At 59.9% G+C, this 24,033-nt stretch overlaps 2 protein-coding genes and 3 non-coding genes across 6 annotated transcripts; 1 reads left to right on the plus strand and 4 right to left on the minus strand.

Annotated features, from left to right (window-relative positions):
• Positions 1–868: 868 nt before the first annotated feature.
• Positions 869–16,756, minus strand: TBRG4 (transforming growth factor beta regulator 4). 2 transcript variants are annotated; one of them, XM_074573856.1, is made up of 11 exons: positions 16,685–16,756; positions 15,517–16,010; positions 11,551–11,868; positions 10,081–10,252; positions 8,085–8,242; positions 7,432–7,542; positions 5,680–5,824; positions 4,366–4,608; positions 3,530–3,641; positions 2,673–2,787; positions 869–1,037 (listed from the first exon to the last, which is right to left on the minus strand). In XM_074573856.1, exons 2-11 carry the CDS (start codon positions 15,940–15,942, stop codon positions 936–938), a joined length of 1,902 nt encoding a protein of 633 aa, XP_074429957.1. In that variant the 5' UTR covers positions 15,943–16,010; positions 16,685–16,756; the 3' UTR covers positions 869–935. The 2 variants fall into 2 exon arrangements, with proteins under 2 accessions (XP_074429957.1, XP_074429958.1); XM_074573857.1 differs by having other exon boundaries at positions 16,568–16,685.
• Positions 3,862–4,001, minus strand: LOC141739919 (small nucleolar RNA SNORA5). The gene has a single exon (XR_012585834.1). It is a non-coding gene; the product is annotated as a small nucleolar RNA SNORA5 (small nucleolar RNA).
• On the minus strand, positions 4,884–5,021 carry LOC141739917 (small nucleolar RNA SNORA5). The gene has a single exon (XR_012585832.1). It is a non-coding gene; the product is annotated as a small nucleolar RNA SNORA5 (small nucleolar RNA).
• LOC141739918 (small nucleolar RNA SNORA5) lies at positions 10,752–10,889 on the minus strand. Its single transcript, XR_012585833.1, has one exon. It is a non-coding gene; the product is annotated as a small nucleolar RNA SNORA5 (small nucleolar RNA).
• A 2,381-nt stretch (positions 16,757–19,137) lies between the features above and the next one.
• Positions 19,138–23,477, plus strand: LOC141738541 (cathelicidin-B1-like). The gene is made up of 4 exons (XM_074573858.1): positions 19,138–22,549; positions 22,813–22,917; positions 23,036–23,119; positions 23,258–23,477. The coding sequence occupies exons 1-4, from the start codon at positions 22,307–22,309 to the stop codon at positions 23,384–23,386; spliced, it is 561 nt and encodes a 186-aa protein (XP_074429959.1). The 5' UTR covers positions 19,138–22,306; the 3' UTR covers positions 23,387–23,477.
• The last annotated feature ends 556 nt before the right edge of the window (positions 23,478–24,033 follow it).

The following is a 24,033-nucleotide window of genomic DNA, read 5'->3' on the forward strand; positions in this document are numbered from 1 at the left end:
AAACTGAGGCACGGCCGGAGAGCACGGAGCGGGGTCGGCACCGGGCACGGAGGGTGGCTGGCACCCGCCATGGGGTGTGGGGGGGGGCTGGCTGGCACCCCGGGCACGGAGGGAGGCTGGCGCCGATGCCGGCCACACCGCGACGCCGGTGCCAGGAGCAGCCCCGAGCCGTGACTCAGCAGCTCCCGGTAACTCCGGCACCGCCGCGGCCTCCCCCCGGCACAGCACCGGGAGAAGGGAGCAAGATGGGGGTGGGGGGCGGGGGGAGCAGGCTATGACCCCCATCCGGAGGGGCTGGAAGGGACGCGGTGAGACCCAGCAGTGTCCCCGCGGCCAGATGGCCGTTAATCCGTCCCCAAAGCTCTTCCTGGCAGCCGGCTCCGGTGCGTCACGGCACGGAGGGTTTTCCTGACCCACCTTGTGTGTGTGTGTGTGTGTGTTGTGTCCCCCCCCCCGCCGGCGCCCGCCTGCACGTGTCCTGTGGGCCACGAGGGACACGATGCGCGTCTGTTGGACTGTGTGGGGTAAGAGGGGGGCACGATGTGGGGCAGAATCCAACCCTTCCCGGCTAAGAGCCCACCGGGGCTCTCCGGTGCCCGCTGCGGGGGTCCCGCTGCTCCGGGTGGAAGTGACACAGCTCCCGCCGCCCGGGGACAAAGCCCCGCTATTAATAAAACGGGAATAAGAAAGGTCGGGCCGGCTCTTAATCCTAAACCCTGGGCTCAAGCCGGCTTCCTCCAGGAGCCGAGCCGTGGCTGTGGCAAACGGGGTCCCACCGAGCGTCGGCGGGGAGCCGTCTCCCACCCCAGGGAGAAGCCAAGCCGCGTCCCCAAGCGGCGCCGACGCCAACCGGCAGCCCAAAGGGTGGCACTGTACAGTTGGTGGCTTTATTCGACCGGGTTTCGAACGCGGGCGCGAGGGGCCGGGCGGCGCGCTTAACGCGCCATCTCCTTGGCCATGGCCTTGCTGAGCTTGTCCCTGAGGTAGGCCGTCCGCTGCCGCTCCAGCTTCAGCTCCAGGAATTCGTAGTGTGGAACCTGCGACAGCGGAGTCCGGGGGGAAAGAGGAGATGCCATCAGAGCCCGCAGACGCGCAGCAAAGCCCCGCGTTTAGCCCCCCCCCCCCCCAACGAGGAGTGTCCGTATCCTATCTCCATCCCCAACAGCCCACGCCGGGGACACGGGGCCGGCGGAGCGGGGACATCGCTCCGGCAGCCCTTGGGATTGTCCCTGCCACAGCCTCAAATTTGGGAGGGGGGTGCTGCGGGGACGGGCGAGGGCACCCAGGGGACCAAAACGCGGATAATTCCGGACTGTCCCCCAAATTAGCCCGCGTCGCCCCCACCGAACAACGGGCTTCTGCGAGCAGCCGGGACGGCACGAGGCCGTGCGGGACCAAGCGCCCTTTCCCCCGTGGCAGGGGAGGATTTTGGGCGGCATCTCCGCCGTCCAGAGTCCCGGGGAACCTCACTGAGCGCCGAAACCCGCGTCGTTTTTTCCAAGTGTGAGATGCAGAGGACGCGACGGAGCTTTGCGGCCCGTCCCATCCTCCTCCTCCTCCCTGCACCTCCCCGGCCCGGCCCAAGGCAGGTGAAATGTTTACGGCGGAGGAAATTGGGAAGGAAGGGGACCAGGAACGCGGCGCTTGTTTTCTGGCTGGTGGCTGACGGCTCCAGCTACGTTAAAAAACCGGGAGCCCGGCTGCCGTTCCTCAGCAGCAGCCCCGTACGAGGGAGCAGCCTTGTCTGGGGGGATCCCACCACCCACCCCTGCCTCTATATTTAGCTGAAGCTGCGGGAAACAATCCTTCCTCCTCCTCCCGTCTCCCCCCCCCCCCCCCGGGAGCCTCCCCAGCCAGCGCAGCCGGGGCGGGGGGCGGAATTACACAAGCGGCTGGGAAAAAACAGCGCCGGCGAACCTCAACCCTCCGGCGAACCTCAACCCTCGCTTCGCATCAGCCTCAAAGGGCGGCAGCAGGAGCAGGGAGCCGGGGGGGGACGGGGGGAGGACGCCGGGGAAGCGCTGGAGCTCGGGGCTGGGGGGGGGCTACATGAGGAAGGGAGGGAGAGGCTCGGGAGAGCACCGCGGGGTGACGCCGCCGTTGCTCTGGGGTGACAGGCAGCCCCTTCCAGCCCCGAAGGAGCCCCGCAGCCGGGGCAGGAGAGCGCTGAGCCTGGGCTGCGCGGGGTGAGGGGCAGAGGGGGGGCCACCAACCCTCCTCCCCCAGCGCCGGGCTCGCTGCCTGCCAGGGAGAGCTATAATTACCTCCGGGAAGTTAAATAACGCATGACCCCGCCGGAGCACAGGGCTCCGCCGCAGGGGATCAGCACCTTAAGACCTTGTCTGATGTCCCCCTCGATTACTGACCCCCCCCCCGCCACCCTGGCCCCGGCTCTTGGCCACCTTCGGGCTAACAGGTGGCCTGGAGGGGATCACGGTGGCTAATCCCGGCGTGGGCAGGCGACCTGACGAGCCAGCCCGCACCAAGGGCGCCAAGGAGCGCTTGGGGGGTGACGGGGGGGCTCTGCCCTGTTGTGCGGGACCCAGAGCCAGCAGGAAGATGGGGAGGGGAGCGAGAAGGAAGCTGGTAACCCCCCCCCCCGACTCAAGAAGGTTTCTGCTCCTCCATCTCCACAGAATTAAGAGACCCTTCTCTTCCTCGCCGCTACTCACGTCCACCACGAGGAAGCCGGCCGCCTGGACGTGGCGCCGGGCCATGACGTAGCGGCCCAGCAGGTCCTTGCTTCTGTTGCTGAAGTAGGGGAACTCCCACCGGAGGAAGGCGACCCTGGGAGACACACGGCGGGGGGGGAACGGGAGGCCGTGAGATGTCAGGCTGAGCTGAGCACGGGAAGCCCCAGCGGAGCTGGCAGCAGCGCTCAGATCCCAAAGGGAACCACGGCAGAAGGGTCTGCTCCAGCTCTGCCGATTGCGCCCGGCCAGAAGGACACGGATTTGTCCTGCTGGAGCCCGTATCCTGCCTCTGAGCCAGCAGAGATGCACCAGGGCAGCAGCTCAAGCGTAATTTATCCACAGCCCAGGCCTGGCAACAAGCTGAGCGGGGCGATGCCGCCTTTTCCAAGGAGGAAGGAGGCAGCTCAGTCCCCAGGGCCCTGCAGGCAGCCGGGCTCCGTGGCAGACAGCCCTGGCAGAGGCTCTCTTCGGAGAGAAAACCATTGCCACCACCAGCGTCCAGCCCCCTCCCCTGCTGTGATTCCGCCACGTTGGCTGGTCAAAGCAACTCCTGGCTCCAAAACGTTACCCCGGGGCTGGGGGTAGGGGGTGGGAGGGGGGCTGGCACAGCCCTACCCCAATTTCTGTCCTGTGCCCACCCCTTCCTGCTCCCAAACAAGGGAGGGGACGCGGCTGGGCATGGCATCCTTGGCACGCTGGTAGCCCCTGCGGCTCTGCCGTGAGCCACCAGCCACGGCGACCGGGAGTTGTGGGGCCCAGGGATCCTCAGCACTCCGAAGGCAGAGCCTCCCCCCTTCCTCTCCCCGCCAGCGAGGCACAGCTGAGCCCAGACCCACCTCCTGGCGCCCGGCGGCAGCGGCTTTGTCCCTTCCGAGCGGAGCAGATGGGGAGCAGCAAAGTCCTTCAAGGGGAGAGGTTTATTTTCGTTGTTCACCACCATCTCGGCATCTGCACGGAGAGGAAGGGACACAAGGACTCCCGAGACCCACCTGGATGCTGCTCACACCGTCTCCCCCGAGGTTGGTGACGCAGAGAACGCAAGGTCGCACCGCTCCCTTCCCAGAAAAACCCCATCTTTGCCAGAGCCACGGAGCAGCTGGAGTCAAGCATCCCCCTCACGCTGCTGGCAGGGAAGGGTCTGCTTCCCAAGCGTCTCCTCGGGCAGAAGACGTGTCCGTGGCCTGATTTTATCCCCCAGTGTCCCACAGGAAGGGGACGCGGGGCTCATGGACTACAGAAGTTGCTGTGGCAGCCGGTTGGCCGGTCCCCGCCACGGAAAAGGCAGGGATCGAATTTGACAGGGCTGCAGGAGAGCAGGGAGCTGAGGGCGGGGGGGGGGACGGACTGCGAGAGCCGGGAGGGGAGGCAGGGGAAGGAAAGGCAGAGCCAGAAGCCTTTCGCCGGCCTCGACGCTGCTTGGCTGCAGGAGGTGGGCTTTTGTCCCGCATATCTGCTGCCCACAACCCTGCCCTGGGCTGCGGTTTCTGCTCTGCCTTCGGAGCCAAGTTGTGGGAGGAGATGGGAAGGAGAGAGGGCAGCGGCGATGAGGAGGCAGAGGGGCGTGAGGCTGAAGAATGAGGAGGGGTAAAGCCTGGTAGCCGTACCCAAGCCCCTCGAGTTCAATTCCCTCTGCTGATGGAGTCCCGCTGCTGCCCGCAGAGGACGCACTCACCGATCTGCCAACCGTAGATGGTGCGTACGTCGAAGCGCCCGTTGTCCCGGCTCCCCAGCACCCCCGCCAATGCATCCCGCAGGCTGCTCTGCAGCAGGGTGACCTTCTCCCCCGCCGGCTCGGCGACGTTCAGCATCTCCGCCGGCAGGAACGGCCCCCGGTAGTCAGGGCTTTCCAGCTTGGCAGCAGCGTTGATATGGATGAGCTTCAGCCGTAAATTCTGGGCCTTGAGGGACTGATCGCCTGGCGGCGGGGAGAGAAACAGAGCTAGAGACACATCCTAAAGCCCCGGCCCACAGCGGGGTCTGGCTCTTCATCCGCTGGCCTGTGTAGCCTGTCCGATTGGGATTCCTGGTTCTGATTCCACCGTGATGGGTCCCTGCCCACTGGCATGGAGATACAGATCACCGACGGCCAAACGTCGTGATTCCTGGCCTTGCTCTGGGCACTCGCAGGAAGCCACAAACTGGCCCAGCCAAACAGTGCCCTTGTTCGGCGGCGACAGCTCCATCGGAGCCTGATGTCTGTGGTGCGATTTTATCCCCGGGGTCCCACGGGAAGGGACACGGGGCTCACGGCCCACAGAAGTTGCTGTGGCAGCCGGCTGGCCAGTCCCCGCCACGGAGGAGGCAGGGACTGAATTTGACGGGGCTGCACTTCCCCAGCAGTCAGCATTTTAGGAAATACCAAGCCCTCCCGTCTCTTCTCGAGGTCTTGGGGGGAAAAACATGGCCAGTGGCGGAGCAGAGAAGCAAGCTGCGCCTTGGGGCACACCATTTCCATGACACGGTTGGGGACAACGCGTCACCCTGTGGAGATTCAACCCCGCAAGCGTCGCTCCAGCCGCGTAACACACTCAGCTTCGGGCTGGGGAGGCAGAAGAACCGACAACGGGCAGGACCCGGGGAGGAAGGTGGGAGAAGAGAGCACAGGGAATGAACAAGGAAGCCACGGGCAGGATGGCATGGAGGAGGATGGCTTGAGCGGATCTCCTTTGCCTTCGCTGTCTTCTCTTTCCCCCATCGCACACAGGCACAAATCCCCAGGCCAAGGGGGCTGCCGGAGCTGGAGGCCGTGGCTCTCGCTAGCCCAACTCTCCTGGTGCTGCTGCCCTGCGCTCCCCTTGCCCAGGTACCCTGCGCAGAGCCGGGGGGGATCCATTACAGCCACTCCCGGCCAGATCGATTCCCTCCTGGTTAACAGTTAACAACCCGTTAACTCAAATTTAGACGGGCCAGGCTCAGTATCCCCACTCCCTGCTCCAGGCCTGAGGTTCTCGATCCCCATCCCACCGGCAGAGACGGCCCGCCTCACCTCGGATCCGAGCGTGGAATTCGGGTGCCAGCACTCGCTGCAGGTAGGGAGCCTTGGCCTGCTGCAGCACGCAGAGCGACCACACCAGGTCGGTCAGCAGGTGAGGTTCCAGGTTGTCCAGCTGGTCCTGGAGCTCCTCGTGGACCTGCAGAGAGGGAAACCAACAGCTCAGCTCAGCGCTGCTGATGCCTCCTGCGGTCAACACGCAGATATGGCAGCTCGACAGATCCCCGAGGCGTTAGGGCGCACTCGATGTGCACTGTCTCCTCTACAGCAGTGCTTCTCCCCGGGGTTATTTGCAGAGGGGACACTTTAAGATCCCTCTAACGTGACCCTTGCAGCTCATGAGCTGTGGTTCACTGGCTCAGGATGCTGCATTGCTGCGGGGTGGTGGGAGGGGAGCTCATCAGAAAGCCCAGCAGCAAACCGCAGCAGCCAGGGATAACACACCACTGCAGCCAGCTCTGCCCCGAGGGCAGCGTTTAGAAAAGGGAGGGCTGGAAGCGATAAACTCTTCAGGATCTGCAACTAAAACCTGCTGTAAACGGAGCTGGAGGGATCCGAAACTGTACAGGTGGTGTCAGGATGACCGTCCAGGAATCACAACAAGAGCCTGCAGCTCTGCACCCCGCAGGGGTTTCTCCTGTTAAACCTGGAGAACTTTTCTGCAAAGCCTCAAAAATGAGCGGTTTAGCACTTGCCACAAAATCCCCCTTCACGGTGACCACAATTAACGCTGGCAGGGGGAGCCCAGAGCCCTGGATGCTACTTCCAAGGCCTTGCCCTTCTCTCTGTCCTTGGGAGACCTCCTGCGCCCCAGGCCGGCTCGGCCACGAGGGACAGGCTGCCCTGTGGTGGGACGCAGGGTCCTGCTCATCAGAAACACCCATATCTGGGTCTCCTTCCTTCTCGGCTGCGCACGCATATGGCTGGGCAGGCTCCCAGGTGCATGGCAAACGCTCGCTTACACAGTGACAATGCAACTCCTCTAGAAATCATCAGCATAAATCTGTCCCCAGGGAGGTCAAGGTGACCTCCTCCTCCGCGTCAGAGGCCAGCCTGGCCGCCTCCACGAGCCAGGGAAGGGCAGGAGGACGCCAAGGAAGGCAGGAGGACGCAGAGGAGAGCGCCTGCCCCACGCTCACCTCCCGCCAGCCTCTTGCTAAACCACCCAGGAGGCTTTCCCTCTGCTTGGCCATTCCAGCCGGTCATGTCTCCTCGCCCCAGGATGCGGCAACTTCCCCCAAGGCAGGAAGCCAGGGAGCACGTCTGCCTGTGGCAGCCTCTCTCCTCCTCGACAGCTCCTCAGAGCCAGGGGAGCAGCCTCAGGGCTACCTGAGGGGGTGCTTGACTCTGCTAGGAGAGCCACACAGCTCTGCCAGGAACGGGAGTGCAACCGTCAGCACCTATGGCCTCGTTATAAAGAGTTAATTACAGCAATTGGAGTTCAGGAGGGCATGTGAACACCCACACGCTGCTCCTGTCTGGTAGAAAAGTGAGCCCGCGGGGACTTGAGCCGGTCACGGACTAACTGGTTCAGCCCCGGCACGCAGCCAGGCGAGCGCAGGGTGGGTTTTTAAGCCTGGCTTGAGCTCTGGGCTCCCCCTTCTCATTTCTCACACCGTTTTACAGCTGGCTGGAGCCACCCAACACGCGCTTGCACACGGGGATGTGCTAACAGGAGATCTGCGGCCTGCCCGCTGCCTAGGGAGGGAGGAAGGTTCATGAAGAAGAGGAGAAAAGGAAGGTTACCATGTTGAAGAAGTCCTCGCTTCCGCTGGGCTGGAAGTTCAGGCGAGCAAAAGACAGGATGATACTGCACAGATGGGCGACCGACAGCTGCTTGGTGTTGTCCAGGGCATACTGGAAGATACAGGGGGCAAAACCAGAGGTTTAGGTCTGTCCTACGTGAGCATGGTCACGAAAAGATTGAAAACGTCAGCCGAGGATGCATCCAGCCCCGTGGCAAGATGGGAAAACACGAGCGAAAGATCTTTTAGTGCTTCCTTAGCATTTTATCCTGGCACAAGGGAAAGCTGTGAGTGGAAGCAACGCTCTGCAGTATTCCCACTTGCCCAGTACGGACACAAAAGCGCAGGCATATAAACTGGGGCAGAGCTGGGAAGGCGCAGGGGGAGAGAAGCAGCACCGGCACTCAGGAGCGGAGGCTCAAACGGAGCCCAGACCGGCCCCAGCTCAGCACGGATTCCCAGTGCTGACTTTAGCGGAAAATGAGCAGCGAGTCCTGTCAGACTCGATTACAGCCGCTGGCCGGGTAGGGAAAATAGCGACGACATCCCAGGGAGCATCTCTGGAGAGGTGGGGGGAACCTGCTCCCGTCTCCTGGGAAAACTGGGATGGGTCACCAGTCATACTGGTGCCAGTGCCACAAGCCCCCTCCTCACCTGCGCGATGGCCTCAGACAGCGGGAGGCTGAGCCACTTGAGGAGGGCGAAGGATCTGATGCAGCGCGTCACCTCGACAGGCGTCATCGTGGAAATGTGGGGGTGCAGGTCGGTGGCTATCTTCTGGAAGACCTGGGGCTGGTGGAAATTCAGTTTTCCTTAAAGGAGCAAAGAGAAAGCGGCAGCCACTTACAAGGAGCTGGTACGGGAGCCGTGCCTGGAGGGGCCGTGGCGGCACAAGGGAAAGCTCAAAGCTGTTCATAAGGAGCAGAGGAGGCTCAGAGAGCGGTACTGCCTCCCCCGGTTGGCTTGGCCCCGTCAGACCAAGTCTCTGCTGTGTCCCACCGCACCCACCAGCTCTCAAATCCTGGTGCCAACTCACGGCTCCAGCCTCCACCCAGTGCTGGTAGCCAATTTTAGCCCCACTGTCTCCAGCTAGAGATCCTGATCCAGCCAGAACTGCCCTGAACTCACTAAGGCTACTGGGAACCTCACGCCGGCCCGAGGATCAGCAACCGGCAGCACCAAACCCTGGCGGGGGGCTTGGGTCAGTGTGGACCAGCCAGGAGGGGACAGTCCCCATGAGAAAGGCAGGATTCAAACCATCCTGATGCAACGATGCAGCAGCTACAAGCATGAAAGAGAAATGTCAGCGCAGCATGCCAGCCTCCTGGCCAAGAGCCTCCCCATCGCAGCAGCTACAGCGCTGCCGGAGCCGGTCTCGCTCCCGAACCACGTCTAGCCCTTGTGATTGTCCACTTTGTAGGTTTAAAGGCTGGGGAACTGCTGGGATTACCCGGTCCAATCTCTGCATACGACCCAGGCCCGTATATAGCATCCAGCTGCCTTTCCTGAGCTGGAGCAGCCACAGCCCTGCCTCTGAGAAAGGTGCCCGGCATGGATTTGGAGGCCACGACACGGAGCATCCACCAGTCTTCCTTGAAACTCACTCCAGACTCATCAACTTCACAACAAATAAGCTGGTAACACCAACGAGAGAAGCCCGAGCTCCCTCCAAGACCAGGTCTACTGGGGTTATTTCTTTATTTTGAGAGTATAGCTAACCTACGAAGACCGTCCTGGCCCCACTGGTTGTCAGAAGAGCTGTTCCCACCACCAGAAGCTGGACAATCAATGGAAGAATAGCTCCTCTTTGGCTCTCCTGGCTTCTTTTATCCCCGCCTGTCTGAGATTTCCACTGCCTACCAACAGTAAAAGCAAAACAGGACCACGCAACATTGCACGGAGAGAGGAGCCAGACGATTAAGGATCATAAACCAAATTATCATGTCACCGTCATGTATCTGGTGGCTCCGGTTTAGCCTGTGATCAGGAACACCACCAAGGTGGCTGCCCTCGCCCAGAGCATCTGTCAGCGCTTGTGCAAGTACTTGTAGCACCTCAGCCGCCGAAGAGCATGAATTCAGCACCCAGCGCTTCTCAAATGTTAATTAACTTGTCATTAGGACTTCTTGGGTGGAAAGAAATCGGCTATTTAGTGCCCACATAAGCAGTCTGGCCCTCCCCAGACCTCCTGCTCAGCCCTTCTGACACATCTCACTCTCATTTTTTGTGTTTTGCAAGGGAGGCAACAGAGGCCAGGGCTCCCTGAGAAACTCACGGCCACAGGAGGAGGCGAGAGGTGATTTGGAGCTATTTGGGGGATCCTGGATCAGTAGCTGCCTGCGCTGCAGGGCACCTGGCACCCCGACCACCTTTCCAAACTGCTCTCCCATCACAAGTTCCCTTCTTCCCACGCACTGGAAGAAAAATGGAATACCGGGGTTCACTCTGCCTGTGCTTGGAGCTAGAAACTACTCGGCTGCGCTGGTTGACATGCTGGGTCCAGCCTAACGTACCCTGCCAGCCTTTCTCCTTCATCTGGCCCCAACGCCGTGCTACCAACGCCACCAAATCCCTGCTTGCGAGACCAAAAATCAGCTGGACTCTACCACACGTAACGTTCAGCAGGTCCCAATACAACCGAGCCGCTTACCATAGGCGAAAATCAGGTCCATCAGGATGTTGAGGCTGAGCTCAGGGTGCTTCTGGATCAGGTGGTAGGACAAGGCTCGGAGCAGAGGCACGCAGCGCCGGTTCTGGTAGGCTAGAGCCAGCGTTATTTTCCGGATGTCGTCAAGGTTGAACTGTTCAGCAAGTTCCAGAGCCTGCCAAGAAATGTTTTGAGCAGGGACGTAAAGGGAAAGCACAAAGCGAAGTGCAGACACAGGCTTTATTCAGAGCGGGATGCGCCATCGCTACCGACTGAGGTCCTCCGAGGGTGACAGGGACTGGAACTGGTGAGTGTTTAGCACTCAGCGAGGCTGAGCGGCTGGGAGCGAGCGTAACGGCTCACACGGAGGGAGGGCGAGGGGAAGCAGACCCTTTTCCCCTCTGCAGAGCTTGGCCAGGATCTCCCCACACCTGGTTCTGCCTCCCCCAGCCGGCAGGACCTCGGTGTCCACTCCTGTTGTGTGTCCAGGCAACGTAACACACCGTCGGGCAAAGACCGACAGAGGAAAGGCACCTCCTGTTGGATCAGCACCCTCCTTTCCACTGTAATTGCTGCTTTGTTTGCAGGACGCTAACCCAACATCGTTAGTTTGAGCTCTGCATAAGCTGACAACCCCGTCAGGTCCAGCTACAGCGTTCTGCCTTGTCACGCACCACTGTCTGTAGCATTTATTTATCCCCAGGGTCAAGGGAGAGGGACAGTGGGGCTCGTGAGCTACAGATATTGCTGTGGCAGCTGTTTGGCCAGTCCCCAGCACTGTCTGGACGAGGACTGAATTTGACGCAGCTGCAGTCAGGGCTCCTGCAGTGGCTCCAACCCAAAGGACATTTCCCTGCTTCTATGAGCGACAGAAGCTGGGACCAACGGAGCACCGGAGGGGACAGATCTGCCCCCTTTGAAGACAACGGGTGCCCAAAGGCAGCCAGAAGGCGAGGACAGTAGGGACACTCCTTGTTCCAGCTCTCCTCGCAGCCTGGCTTGCACAGAGAAGCAAAGGGCGATGTTTTTGGCAGCTGCGCTATGCTGGCTCTGTAAGTCACCGCTTGCCAGCAGAGCTACAGAAATTCGAGCGTGTTCTCTGCGAACCTGCCGCGGCTGCAAAGTAAAACGCATCAGCTCAGCCCACCTTCCAGCAGCGCAGACCAGTGCGAGTCACCCACTTGCACCAGTACGGATTGGGAAGGGGCTGGCGAGTGCAAGTTCCCCCGTTTACGTGGCTCCTCAGATGGAAACCGCTCTTAGAAGCACTCGTGGAGGGGAAGCTGCTTAAACAGCAACTCGTAAGCGCACACCAAAGTGCTCGGGAGCAGCAACGAGCACCGCCTGTGTGGAATTAGTGTTCCCATACAGGATGGGCTGAAGGGGACGGGGCTGTCCCCTCCGCTGCTGTCACCTGGGGGAGGTGGCCCATCTGAAGGGAACGGAGGCAGAAGGGAGACCCCAAGCCCGTACCTTGTCCTCCAGCCGGTCCATCAGAGTCGGGGAGATGTGCCCGACCTTGGCCATCAACGTCACCACGGTTCGGGTGCCCTCGAGTTCCGTCCAACGCAGCTCCAGCTTCTTGATGACTTCGTTCAGCAGCTTGCTCTCCTTCCCCTGCTTGACCGCCAAGAACTCCGCCAGGGAGGCCAGCTGCCTGAAGGTGAGGCGCCGCAGCCGCCACAGCACCTCCTGCTCCACCGACTGCATCTCCCTCCTGCTGCTGTCCACCCCCAGGGAGTAGAGGCTCTTCAGGAGGTTCACCAAGGTGTTATTCCACACCTGAGAAATCTGGGAAGCAGAGAGAAATAAGGAAAAGGCGTTGGTGAGAGACAGCATGAGAGTATTCGGTTGTCGGTCACGCCAAACACCAGGCAACGCTCTGCCTCTACAGAAAGAGCCACACAGCGTTGAGGGGGACACAAGAGTGTCCTCCTCGGTCCGAGGACATCCAGCTGTCCCCCACCACGACATGAGACCTCTGCTCCTCCTCACAGGCGTAGCCAGAGATAGACTGGAGCAACCCAGCGCCCTGGTGAGGAAGAGGAACCTCGATGCCTGTACCACAAAAGCTGAAGCCACGCGCTTGATCCCAGCGGCACGGATGAGCCTCGAGAGGTAATTCCACGTCGCTTATAGAGCTGCCACACGGGCGGCGAACTCTCTCTGCCTCAGAGAAGGAAGTTACACAGGTTTGCTACCAGCTGGGTGAAATATTTAACTAGACTTTACCCTTCCCTGGAGGCTCTTAAGTTTCCTGGCGGTGTGAAAGGCTGATAATTCAGGGACAGGAACTTGAGGGTCCCATGGGGAATGCCACGGGACTCCAACTCAACACCTCAGGTCGGATGAAACTTATCCTAAAAGCTGAATCCCACCGGTTGCTGGGAACACCAAGACTTGCCCAGTCCCACTCTGCCCACTGAACTTCTCTGCCTGGCCACCGCCGGCTGCTTTCCCACTGGCAGCCGTGGCAGAGCTCGTGGTTTTCCACCAGCAATCGGTCTTCCAGCTTTAATCTCCTTTGGCGTCCGTCAGGGAATGCCCGGCACCTCTTTATTTCCAGCCCAAGCTTCCCCAGCTGTGCTCTGCTGCTGCCGTGCAGGGCGAAAAGGAAATTCCAGCCTGAAAGCTCTCCTGATTTCTATAAAACCAAACCCGATCCTTAGCACAACTGAGGGCCTGATAGGCCCTTCAGAAAGCATCACCGCGCCAGCTGCCCTGGTACAGAGCACAGCGCCTGCGCGTCAACATCCCAACATTACAAAATGCTTTCAGAAACAAGGAGTTGCTTCTCGGAGTGAGCGTGCAGGAGGTTAAGCGAGGCGGTGCCGCGAGACGATGAATTTCAGGCAGGAGGGACCACGCGGGTTTGGGCAAACAAAGGCTTTAACTCTCTGGCCTGTCCAAACACCAGCATTTCCACGGGAACGGCAAATTCCTAAAGGGCTGCTCAGGCACGGCTCAGCACCTCAGGCACAAGAACGACCCGAGCGCTGCCGGGCTGCCCTGCTAAAGTCTGAAAAATCACAGACCAGGATGCAGCTGGGAAAAGGAACAGAGCTCGTGATTTCCCCCGGGTTACTCAGAAGGTCACAAGGAGAACCAGACCGATCCCCTGGCTGATCCCTTGCCTTTTTCACCCATTCACGCGTACAAAACTCATCTCTCAGCCTGTTAAGAGCCCTTTCCCTCAACCCTGTCCTGGCTGATGCCTCATTTACTGTTCAAAATCTCTGGCTTGTCGACACAAGGACATTGCAAGCTGATTCATTTTAATTTCTTTGCATCAGAGCGTCTTCCCATCTACGCAATGGCCTCTTCCATTCAGTTATCTACGACTGCGGCTGCAATAACAGCTCGTTGGAGAAGGATAATCGTGGTTACAGAGACTTTGCTTGCGTTACACCTCAAACTCCCTAGCCACGTCCCTCTTAGCAGTTTCCTACACTTCGGTCATGCTGCCTCACTTGTCATATCGCTCATGCAGCGCGACAGCTTGGCTTTGCCAGCTCTGGGGCATCCCTTCCCCCACGAGGGCTCCGCAGGGACACCGACACTCCCTTGATCCATGGTGACAGCGACACAGGACCACGCAGATCAGCGGGAGTAGTACTTTCACTCCAACTACAGTGACATGGAAGCGTTTCAGCTCAATGGAGCTAACCAGGCTCCCTCAGGACAAATCCCACCTCTCTGCTATCCTTAGACAGGTTTTAGGGAGCAGAGATTAGGGATCAGGAGAAATATGGAGCGTTTGCAGAAAACCTGTACCCCCCTGAGCACTGCCTGGAACCTCATCAAGTTCAAGGCAAGTTCACAGGTTGGGGCAATCCCCAGCACCAGTACAGACTGGGGGATGGGTGGATGGATGGATGGATGGATGGACGGACGAAGGGCTTGGGGGTACTAGTGGCTGAAAAATGGGACACGAGCCGGCAACATGCGTTGGCAGCTCAGAAAGTCCCCCGCACCCTGGGCTGCATCCCCAGCAGCATGGCCAGCAGGGCGAGGGGGGTGGTTTCTGCCCCTCTGCTCCGCTCTCTGGAGAAGAGAAGGCTCCAGCGAGACAATCTTGTGTCCTTTCAATACATAAAGGGGGCTCGTAAGAAAGACTGAGACTTTTTGCCAAGGCTTGTAGTGACAAAGGGCAACGGAGCTGGTGAGGGGTCTGGAGCAGGAGTCTTGTGAGGAGCGGCTGAGGGAGCTGGGGGTGTTCAGCCTGGAGAAAAGGGCGCTGAGGGGAGACCTTCTCGCTCTCTACAACTGCCTGAAAGGAGGGGGTAGCCAAGGGGGGTTGGTCTCTCCTCCCAAGAAACAGGCGATAGAACAGGAGGAAACGGTCTCAAGTTGCGCCAGGGGAGGTTTCAGATGGATATTAGCAAAAATTTCTTCCTGGAAAGGGTTGTTAAGCGTTGGAACAGGCTGCCCAGGGCAGGGGTGGAGTCGGCACCCCTGAAGGGATTTAAAAGACATGTAGACGTGGTGCTGAGGGACATGGGTTAGTGGTGGGCTTGTCAGCGCTGGGTTAGCGGTTGGGTTCTGTGATTCTATGACAGGACACGGGTAATGGTTTTAAACTGAAAGAGGGGAAATTTAGATGAGATCTCAGGAAGACATTTTTTTACTCTGAGGGGGGTGAGCCCCTGGCCCAGGTTGCCCCGAGAAGCTGTGGCTGCCCCATCCCTGGAGGGGTTCAAGGGCAGGTTGGCCGGGGCTTGGAGCAACCTGGGCTGGTGGGAGGTGTCCCTGCCCAGGGCAGGGGGTGGAACTGGATGATCTTTAAGGTCCCTTCCCACCCAAACCATCCTGTGACCCCACAACACGGGGCCCATGAGCTGTAGGTATTTCTGTAGCAATTGGCTGGGCCACCACCAACTGCAGCGGACAGCGCTGAATGTGACGGGGCTGCCGAGGTTTGACAGTATGACCTGCAGAGCGTGGTGCATTGGTTCCCTTCAGACGCCCCGTCTTACCCAGCGGCTTCTCTGGGGCTGTGAACCAGCGAGAAGAATCGCAGGTTAATTCAGCGGGACACCCGGGTGAGACACTGCAGGCACCAGCAGCTCTCAGCAGGACTCCTGGGCTGTCTGGCTGCCATTAAGTGGCAACGGTGCAGCTTTATCTTACCCAGAAAACTGAAAATTCATGGAAGCAGGAGCAAGATAGCATTTAGCAAGGATTATCTCTCTGCTACGTTTTGTCTCCGGTCCAAAAAGCAGCGCTTCTCGACAGAAATAATCAGGTGTCCTGCCCAGAGCTGATAATTTCACCTCCTGATCCCCTCAACTTCATTTTTTTTACTTGGAAATACAAAGTACAAACCCTAAACAGGCAGCCCGCTCCAGCTGGTCACACCAGTTCAATCACAGGAGCACCGGCCGCTTTACACCTCGTATTCTTTCCCCAAAACACTTCTGTGGCGAGGAGAGAACTTACCTGGTCATCTGTGATGCCGATGAGCTGCTGGAACCGTTCATCTTGCAAAATGCTCTCCGTTTCCAGTTTTTTTTCCGCTGCAAGCCGGGAAAGTTGAGTAATTATTAGTGAGGCTTGGTTGCTGTTAAGATCATGGAGTTCGCTCAACTGGAAGAGTTCCTGAGGGCTCGTGGCTGTTTCAATCAGTTCCCCGATCACTTTGTGCTCTGGATTTCCGCTGTCCTCCACCTGCTCTTTGACTGAGAATCCATCTGCCCAGCTGGAAGGGCTGGAAGTATGAAATAAAGCGAAAGGTGCTTGAGGCAGAGCTCTCGCCATCACCACCTTCCCAGCTGGCACCAGCAGAGAGGCTGGGACTGCCGAAGGAGTAGAGACAAAGGCACCCAAGTGCCGCCAGCAGCAGCGTTGCACCAAGCGGGCTGCCATGGTGAAGGAGTTGGGGGGGGAAGGAAGGCCGGTAACCGGCTGGAGGTCAGCGCCGCATCTCAGGAACGCTAGGAAAGGACAAGAAACTCTTTAGGAGAGGGAAAATTTCAGAGATAAAAGGAGTGTTTTGACCCACAGTATTGGATGTGAAGAGGCATTAAAAGCTTTCTGGCGATCGACTGGCAAAACACTGCTGCAGAAGAGGCTACGCGCTGCCCTGCCGGGGGTAACGTGCCCCCAGCCCCGCTTAGGGGCTGCTGAATTCTGGCACGGCTTTCCGAGGCAGCACACAGCCGCTCCAGAGCGTCTGCCGGAGAGTTTGAAGCACATTCCGCTCCTCGCCGGCTCCGACTGAGCCTCCCCCAGACCTCCAGGAACACAAGCCCCATTTCCCCAGCTGCCCCCAGTTCCCCCGCACCACCCTCCCGAGGCCCCCTCCTTCCCTTTCCAGCCAGCGCTTCTCAAAGCCCCTGAGCTTTTCCCTTCCCCAGGCGATATTCCCCTCAGCCCGGCCCACGCTTCCCCGGAATAATTCCCCTCAGAGTCCGCCGGGCCTGGTGTCGCCCCTGGGGCCTTGTCCCCGCCGGGCCCGGCCGATTCCCCTCGGAGTCCGCCCAGGCCCGACCTTCTGCCCCCGGGATCTTCTCCTCAGACCCCCCCCGGGCCCGGCTCTTCCCGACCGGGCCCAGTTCATGCCCCTCCGGGCCCGGTTCATCCCCCTCCCGCCGCCGCCAGGCCTGACCTCTCCCGCCCCAGCCGCACACCGGGCCGGCAGCGCGTATGCGCCGGCGCAGCCTGATGGCGTCATCACCCTGCGGCCAGAGCCTATTGGTTCAGACGCCGGCGCCTGCGCTGCGCTATTTCCGGTGAGCGGGAAGCGTGAGGGGAGGGCGGTCGCCATGATCCGCCATGACCCAACCGCCGCCTCCGCACCCGTCCCCGCCGCCCGGCCGGGCCTGGAGCGCGGTGGGAGGCTCTACCCGAGGCCGCGGGTCAGGCTGGGCTCGGTCTGCCCCGCCAGGCTGCCGTTTTGTGAGGCAGAATACGGAGGGGGTGGGGTGGGAAGTTCAACCAAGCCAAGTACAAGGTCCTGCGCCTGGGTCAGGGCAATCCCAGGCACAAATCCAGGTTGGGCGGAGGATGGATGGAGAGCAGCCCTGAGGAGAAGGACTTGGGGGTGCTGGTGGATGAGAAGCTGTTTGTAAGGGCAGGTAGTGATAGGACGAGGGGCAATGGCTTTAAACTAGAGCAGGGCAGGTTTAGATCAGACATAAGGAAGAAGCTCCTTACAATGAGGGTGGTGAGATGCTGGCCCAGGTTGCCCAGAGAGGTGGTCGAGGCCCCGTCCCTGGAGACATCCAAGGCCAGGCTGGATGAGGCTCTGAGCAACCTGATCTAGTTGAAGATGTTCCTGCTTACTACAGGGGGCTTGGACTAGATGGCCTTTAAAGGTCCCTTCCAACCCAACACGTTCTGTGACTCTAAGCTCAACATGAGCCAGCAATGCACACTTGTGACCCAGAAAGCCAGCCGCATCAAAAGAAGCATGGCCAGCGGGGTGAGGGAGGGGATTCAGTCTCTCTGCTCTGGTGAGACCCCACCTGGGGTACTGCATCCAGCTCTGGAGTCCTCAGCACAAGAAGGACATGGACCTGTTGGAGCGGGTCCAGAGGAGGCCCCGGAGATGCTGGGAGGGCTGGAGCCCCTCTGCTGTGGGGACAGGCTGAGAGAGCTGGGGGGGTTCAGCCTGGAGAAGAGAAGGCTCCAGGGAGACCTTGGAGCCCCTTCCAGTCCCTCAAGGGGCTCCAGGAAAGCTGGGAGGGACTCTGGTTCAGGGAGTGTAATGATAGGACACGGGGTAATGGCCTCAAACTGAAAGAGGGGAAATTTAGATTGGATATTGGGAAGAAATTCTTGGCTGTGAGGGTGGTGAGTCCCTGGCTCAGGTTGCCCCGAGAAGCTGTGGCTGCCCCATCCCTGGAGGGGTTCAAGGGCAGGTTGGACGGGGCTTGGAGCAACGTGGTGTGGTGGGAGGTGTCCCTGCCCAGGGCAGGGGGTGGAACTAGGTGGGCTTTAAGGTCCCTTCCAACCCAAACCGTTCTGTGAATATGGAGGAGGGGTGATGTGGGGTTGCTGTGGGGCGCTGAGTGGGAGATGCCGTTGGGGCTGCCCCTCTCTGGGGCTGAGCCCCCGTGCTGCCCCTCTGCCATCCTTCCCTGGCCCTCTTCCTTCCTCAGCCCCCTTAAAGCCTCCCCGGGGGGGGGGGACCATGTGGCTGCCTGGCTTCTTATAGGGGGGATAAGCAACGGATGTGGGGCTGGGGGGTGGAGAGTTAGTAGAAAGAAACTTAAGAGACTTCATCAAGATTGTATACTTTCTTGATTTTTTTCTAAGTATTTGTTGCTTTTCTGCTGTTAGTGCAAAGCAGCATTTTGTTACAGACTGCCTAAAAATCACTTGATCTCAGGTGAACTCATCGCTTGCCAAACGGTTGGAATGCTATTTGTGTTGTTACGTTGCGCTGTTGAGTTACTTTTTTTGTTTGTTTCGTTTTGTTTTGTGGTTGTGGTTTGTTTTTTATTCTTTGTTCGAGAGGGAGAGCTGGAATAGGGGCACACGCAAAAGTTGGAAAACCCACCCTCATCCTCGTTTCACTCTCTACACGTTAAAAAAAGGTGTTTGCCCGTGGCAGAGGGGTTGCAACTAGATGGTCTTCGAGGTCCCTTCCAACTCTAACCTTTCTATGGGTTTCCTCCCCACCTTGGCTCTCTCTGGGGCTGCTCCGGGGCTGATGGACCAGCCGTGCCCTCGCTTTACCTGCTGAGGTTCTCACCGGTGAGGTTAGCTGGGTTCTGCCTCGCCCACCCCCCTGTGTTTTGTTTCCTCCTGGATCAGTCTCCGAACAAGAGATCAGGCCCCCGGCTTTGGGAACGAATAAAAGGCAAATAAATAACGTGGGTTGCCAGGAATGAGGAGGGGCAGCTCAAGCTTGCGGTGGTCAAACAAAGCGAGAGACTCTTGATTTATGAGATGGGTATTTCTCATGGCTCCGGGCCTCGGTGTGTGGTTTTGGGGGTGTTATTTACACACACACAATGTGTGTCGTCCCCCCCCCCCCCCCGCAGTCAGTGGTGGGGAGTTGGCCTGGAAAGCGTAGCTGTAGCGGTGTGAGCTCGAATAAAATTCTCCAGATCCTCTCTTTTTGTGCCGAAAACGGCCTCGCAGGATTTCATCCCTGTTTTCAAAGGGGCGAGCCTGCTCAGGGTTTCCACAAGACAATTAAAAATAATACTTAGAGGTCTTGATGCTGGTTTTGGTCGCTGTTAAATCCCGAGTGCGAGCTGCAAGAAAAATAGAGCAAAGAATTTCTCGTGGTGGCCTGGTGGACCCTCCCGTGGGACACGGGCTCTTGCGTCGGGCGCCGTCACCCTACGGGACACGGTCGCTGCTTGGCTGGCCGTTCCCTTCTGATACCTGGAAGGATTTTGGCTCCGATAAAAGGCAGATGACTTTTCCCACTTTGGTGGTGTGCCACAGAGGGGCAGGAGGTCGGGCAAGGATTGCTGGTGACGGGTGTCCCACCTGAATCCAATTTTCTGTATGATTGAAGAATTTGGAAGGAATTTGGAAGAATTTAGAAGGAATTGAAGCATTTGGAAGGAATTTGTCTTCTCCAAAAGCTTGTATCTAGTTGAAGAAGCACGGAAGGACGGGCAGGGACCCTGCTGAGAGCCGGCTCAGCCGCAGCAGGTTGCCCAGGGCCACCTCCAGTTGAGTTTTGGGTATCTCCAAGACCAGAGACCCCACAGCCGGTTCCTGTGTTGGCTCATGGTCACCTCAGTGTCTGCCAGGACGTCCAGGGCCTTCTCTGAGGAGCTGCAGGGTGGCCCCCAGCATGTCCTGGTGCCTGGGGTTCCTCCCAGGGTGCAGGATGTGGCACTTCTCCTTGTTGAACCCCACGAGGTTCCTGCTGGCCCATCTCTGCAGCCTCTTGAGGTCCCACTGGGTGGCAGCACAGCCCTCTGGCCCATCAACCACTCAACCCAGTTTGGTGTCATCTACCAACCTGTTGCGGTTGCGCTCTTGCCCCATCATCCCAACCATTAACGAAGATGTGAAATGGTTCTGGCCCCAGTATGGACCTCTGGGGAACGCCACCAGTGATCAGCCTCCATGTGGACCTTGTGCTGCTGGTCATCACCCACTTGGCCCAGCCATTGAGCCCATTTTCAGTCCATACTGATGGTTGCTGACCACCGTCTTGTTGGGTACAACGCCTGATGGGCTTTGGCTTGCTCAAACTCAACCCTGCACCTAGGGCAGTGTCTGCATCTTCCTCCCACGTCACCTGTCCCGGCTTCCACCTCTTGAACGTGTCCCCATTGTCCTTGAGCTCAGTCAGGACCTCCTTGCGTGTCCGCACAGACCTCTGGCCACCTGCCTTTGTCTCCTGTCTGTCAGGGTGGCCCGTTGTTTGGCTCGGAGAAGATGATGTTGGAAATCAACCAGCTCTCCTGGACCCCACTTCTCTCCGGGCTGTATCCCACGGCATTCTTCCAAGCAGGTTCCTGAAGAGGCCAAATTCTTCTCCCTTGAAGCGTCCAGGGCAGTGATCCTGCTTTTTTGCCCATCTCCCTCTCAGGATCTTGAGCTCCACCATCCCATGGTCACTGCAGCCGAGGCTGCCCTCAGCCTTCTCATCTCCAACCAGCTCGTCCTTGCTTGTAAGCGGGAGGTCCAGTAGAGCACCCCTCCTCGTTGGCTTCTCAGTTGCCTGGCTCAGGAAGCCATCTTCCAGGCCACCTCTGGAGTGGTGTCTCCAGTTCTGGTCCCCACAAGTCAAGAAGGACATGGACAGACTGGAGAGGCTCCCAAGGAGGGCAACGGTGAAAGGGCTGGAGAACCTGCTGTAGGAGTAAAGACTGAAGGCGTTGAGTCTCTTCTCCCTGGAGGGGAGAAGGTTTGGGGGGGACCTCATCACAGCAGTCCAGTGGTCAAAGGGTTGAGGCTTTCAAGGAGCCACACGGGGAAGACAAGGGTACAAGTTCCACCAGGAGAGGTTTCATCTCAATTTAGGTTGTACAGTGAGACCAGTTGGAGACCAGTTTTAACTGGAAGAACCTCCCCGGGGACATGGTGGAGTCCCCATCACTGGAGGTTCTCAAGATGAACCTGGATGGGGAGGGAGATAATCCCACCTAGGGTCCCTTCTCCACGGAAGGCTGGACCTGGATCTTTCTAGGGCCAACCTGGGCTGTCCTACGAGCCTGTGATTGACAGCATCCGCCCTGGGGACTTCCCAGATGCCACCCACCAGCCCTGACCCGGGCACACTTGTCCCCACTTGATTTACAAGCCACTGGGAGAACGTCCTTGATGGCCTCCACCAGCCAGGAGCGCTGAACCTGTTGGGTGGCTTTGGGCTTCCCCTCGCTATGCATGGCCGTGCAGAAGGGGGGTGAACAGAGGGTCATCTTCTGGGTAGGGTTCCTTGATGTCCTCCTGGAGGTTCCTGCATGGCCTCGGAGAGGGCGACCGCTCCCAGGGCTGGTGTTTGATCAAACCCACCTTGTTTGCCGTGAGGGACAGATGTCTTCACCGCTTTGTCCAGCCATAAAACATGCCAGGGCAGGTGGAAAGTCCCGGCCGTGGGGCACAGTGGTTTCTTCATTCTGCCCTGGAGGCACGTATGGGGGAAGGAAACCCGATGTGGTGTCACCCTGTGTCCCCATCAAACCTGGGTCAGCTCTTTGGTGGTCCCCTTGGGATGCACCTTGCCCCAGCATGGTGGCACCCTACATTCCCATCAAACCTAGATTATCTCTTTGGTGGTCCCTTTGGGGTGCAACTTGCCCCGGCGTGGTGTCACCCTATGTCCCCACCAAATCCAGGTTGGCTCTTTGGTGGTTCCCTTGGGGTGCACCTTGCCGTGATGTGGTGGCACCCTACGTCCCCATCAAACCCAGGTTGGCTCTTTGGTGGTCACCTTGGGGTGCACCTTGCCCCAGCATGGTGTCACCCTGTGTCCCCATCAAACTCAGGTCGGCTCTTTGGTGGTCCTCTTGGGGTGCAACTTGCCCCAGCGTGGTGTCACCCTACGTCCCCACCAAATCCAGGTTGGCTCTTTGGTGGTCCCCTTGGGGTGCAACTTGCCCCGGTGTGGTAGCTTATGGTGCCCAGGGCCAGCACCCTCCATGGCCACCTTGTGACCCAATATCATGGCAAACAAGGTGGGACGGACTTGGCTCCTGGCCGGGTTCGTCCCACTGAGAACTTCCTGGCGGCAGAGGGAACGCCAGTGCCGGCGCATCCAGGGCAGCTCTCATAAAAGGGCTCCCTGTCCTGGCGGGTGACAGGAGGCAGGATGAGGCCGTACCGAGCGGTGGCACCACTGTTGCTGCTCCTGCTGCTGGGACTGGCCAAGGCCACCACGCCGGGGCCGGATGGATCCACGCCGGGGTGGACCGGATCCATCCCGCCATCCCCGCCTGGACTCTGGACCGTCAGCTACGGGGATGCCGTCTCGGCCGCCGTGGAGCTGCTCAACGCCAGGGCCATCAGTCCCTACGTCTTGCGGCTCCGGGAGGCCCACCACCAGCCCGGCTGGGTGAGTGCTGAGCTCCTCCGTCCCGGGAGCAGGATCTGGCCCATTTGGGGGCTGAATCCGGCCCATTTTGGGGCTGGGTCTGACCCCCTTTGGGGATGGAGCCCACCAAGGTTGGGGCCGCGTCTCACCCATCTCCAGGCTGGATGTGGCTCCTCTCAGGACTGGGTCTGGCCCGTTTTCGGGCCGGATCCGGCCCGTTTCAGGGCTGGGCGTTGGGAACAGCGGTGCCGACGGTGCCTGATGGGTTTTGTCCCCTCTTCCAGCCCAGTGACCTGCAGCAACGCCAGGAGCTGAGCTTCACCGTCGAGGAGACCACGTGCCAGGCTCCGGGGATGGCCACCGCCGCCTGCAAGAGCCGCTGGCTCGGGGTGAGGCTTCGTCCCGCTGCCGTCCCCAACGGGGAGACAGGGAAACTGAGGCACGGGGAGGCGGGTTTGGGCTCCTCGCAGCCTCGTCTTACCCGTGTCCCCTCTGTGTCCCCTGCAGTCGGTGACTTGGTGCCGGGGCTCCGTCTTCCTCGAGCAGCAGCAGCCCACGGTCGAGCTCTCCTGCGAGAGGGTGCCCGCCACGGTAAGAAGCTGCCCGAAATGGCACCGCGTCCCTTGGGTTTGTCACCGGCTCCCCTCCCTGGCTGCCGTGGGACGTGTCCCCAAGGCGGAGGGGAAGGTCACCCTCAGACTCCCACCCCAGCTCACCTTCTCCTCCCAGCTCGGCCGTGTCCACGTCAACAGATTCAAGGATTTTTTTGCCAAGATCAAGGAGCGTTTCAGGGGCTTCTTCCGGCGCGGGAGGGTCTGGATCCGCGACAAGCTCAACCTCAAAAAACCCAAACCCTGAGCTGGTGACATCGTGTGTGTCGTCCCCCCCCCCCGCACCGCCGTGCCCCCCGCCCAGGCGCTCTGCTGGCAATAAATGTCCCTGCAACGCTGCCGGTGTCACCCTGCGGGTCCCTGCGCCGCCCCGTCCCCCCTGCGCCCCCTCCAGGGAGTGGGGACGGTCCCTGTGGTCCCCCAAATCCCACCCCGTGCCCAGACGGGGGGCTCCGAGGGTGCTGGGGTGAAGCCCACCCTTATTTCTACCCCCCACCCCCCCGGCAAAAGCCCGGTGGCAGCACCCAGCCCCACATCTTCGGTGCCCCACCAGCCTTCGGCACCAACCCCTGTCACCCATCATCATCCTCCTCCTCCTCATCATCATGGCCACCCCCCGTGTCCTCGCCCCCCCCCGCCGAGGGGACATTGCGGGGCCCCCTGTCCCCCGTGGGGCTGGAAGAAAGATCTTTTGGGGATTGTGCGTGTGGGGGGGGGTGGCGGAGGTTGGGGGGCAGCGGGGGCACCCCCGGTGTTGGGCAACGGGGATGGGGCAAGCGGGATTGGGCAAACCCGGGGGGCGCCAGCCCCACATGGGACACGTGTCCCATGTCACTTCGGTCCCTGAGGGCCCCTGTGCCCCCCCCCCCCCCAGGAGTGGGGAACGGTCCCCAA

Source organism: Larus michahellis, chromosome 2 (assembly GCF_964199755.1).
Source record: "Larus michahellis chromosome 2, bLarMic1.1, whole genome shotgun sequence".
NCBI lineage: Eukaryota > Metazoa > Chordata > Aves > Charadriiformes > Laridae > Larus > Larus michahellis.

Coding starts and splice junctions, on each gene's coding strand:
- LOC141738541 (XM_074573858.1), top strand. CDS start 22,307: ATGAGGCCGTACCGAGCGGTGGCACCACTGTTGCTGCTCCTGCTGCTG. Junction 22,550..22,812: donor CCCACCACCAGCCCGGCTGG/GTGAGTGCTGAG, acceptor CCCCTCTTCCAG/CCCAGTGACCTGCAGCAACG. Junction 23,120..23,257: donor GCGAGAGGGTGCCCGCCACG/GTAAGAAGCTGC, acceptor TTCTCCTCCCAG/CTCGGCCGTGTCCACGTCAA.
- TBRG4 (XM_074573856.1), bottom strand. CDS start 15,942: ATGGCAGCCCGCTTGGTGCAACGCTGCTGCTGGCGGCACTTGGGTGCC. Junction 7,543..8,084: donor TGTCTGAGGCCATCGCGCAG/GTGAGGAGGGGG, acceptor TGTATCTTCCAG/TATGCCCTGGACAACACCAA. Junction 3,642..4,365: donor CATCTACGGTTGGCAGATCG/GTGAGTGCGTCC, acceptor CTCTCCGTGCAG/ATGCCGAGATGGTGGTGAAC.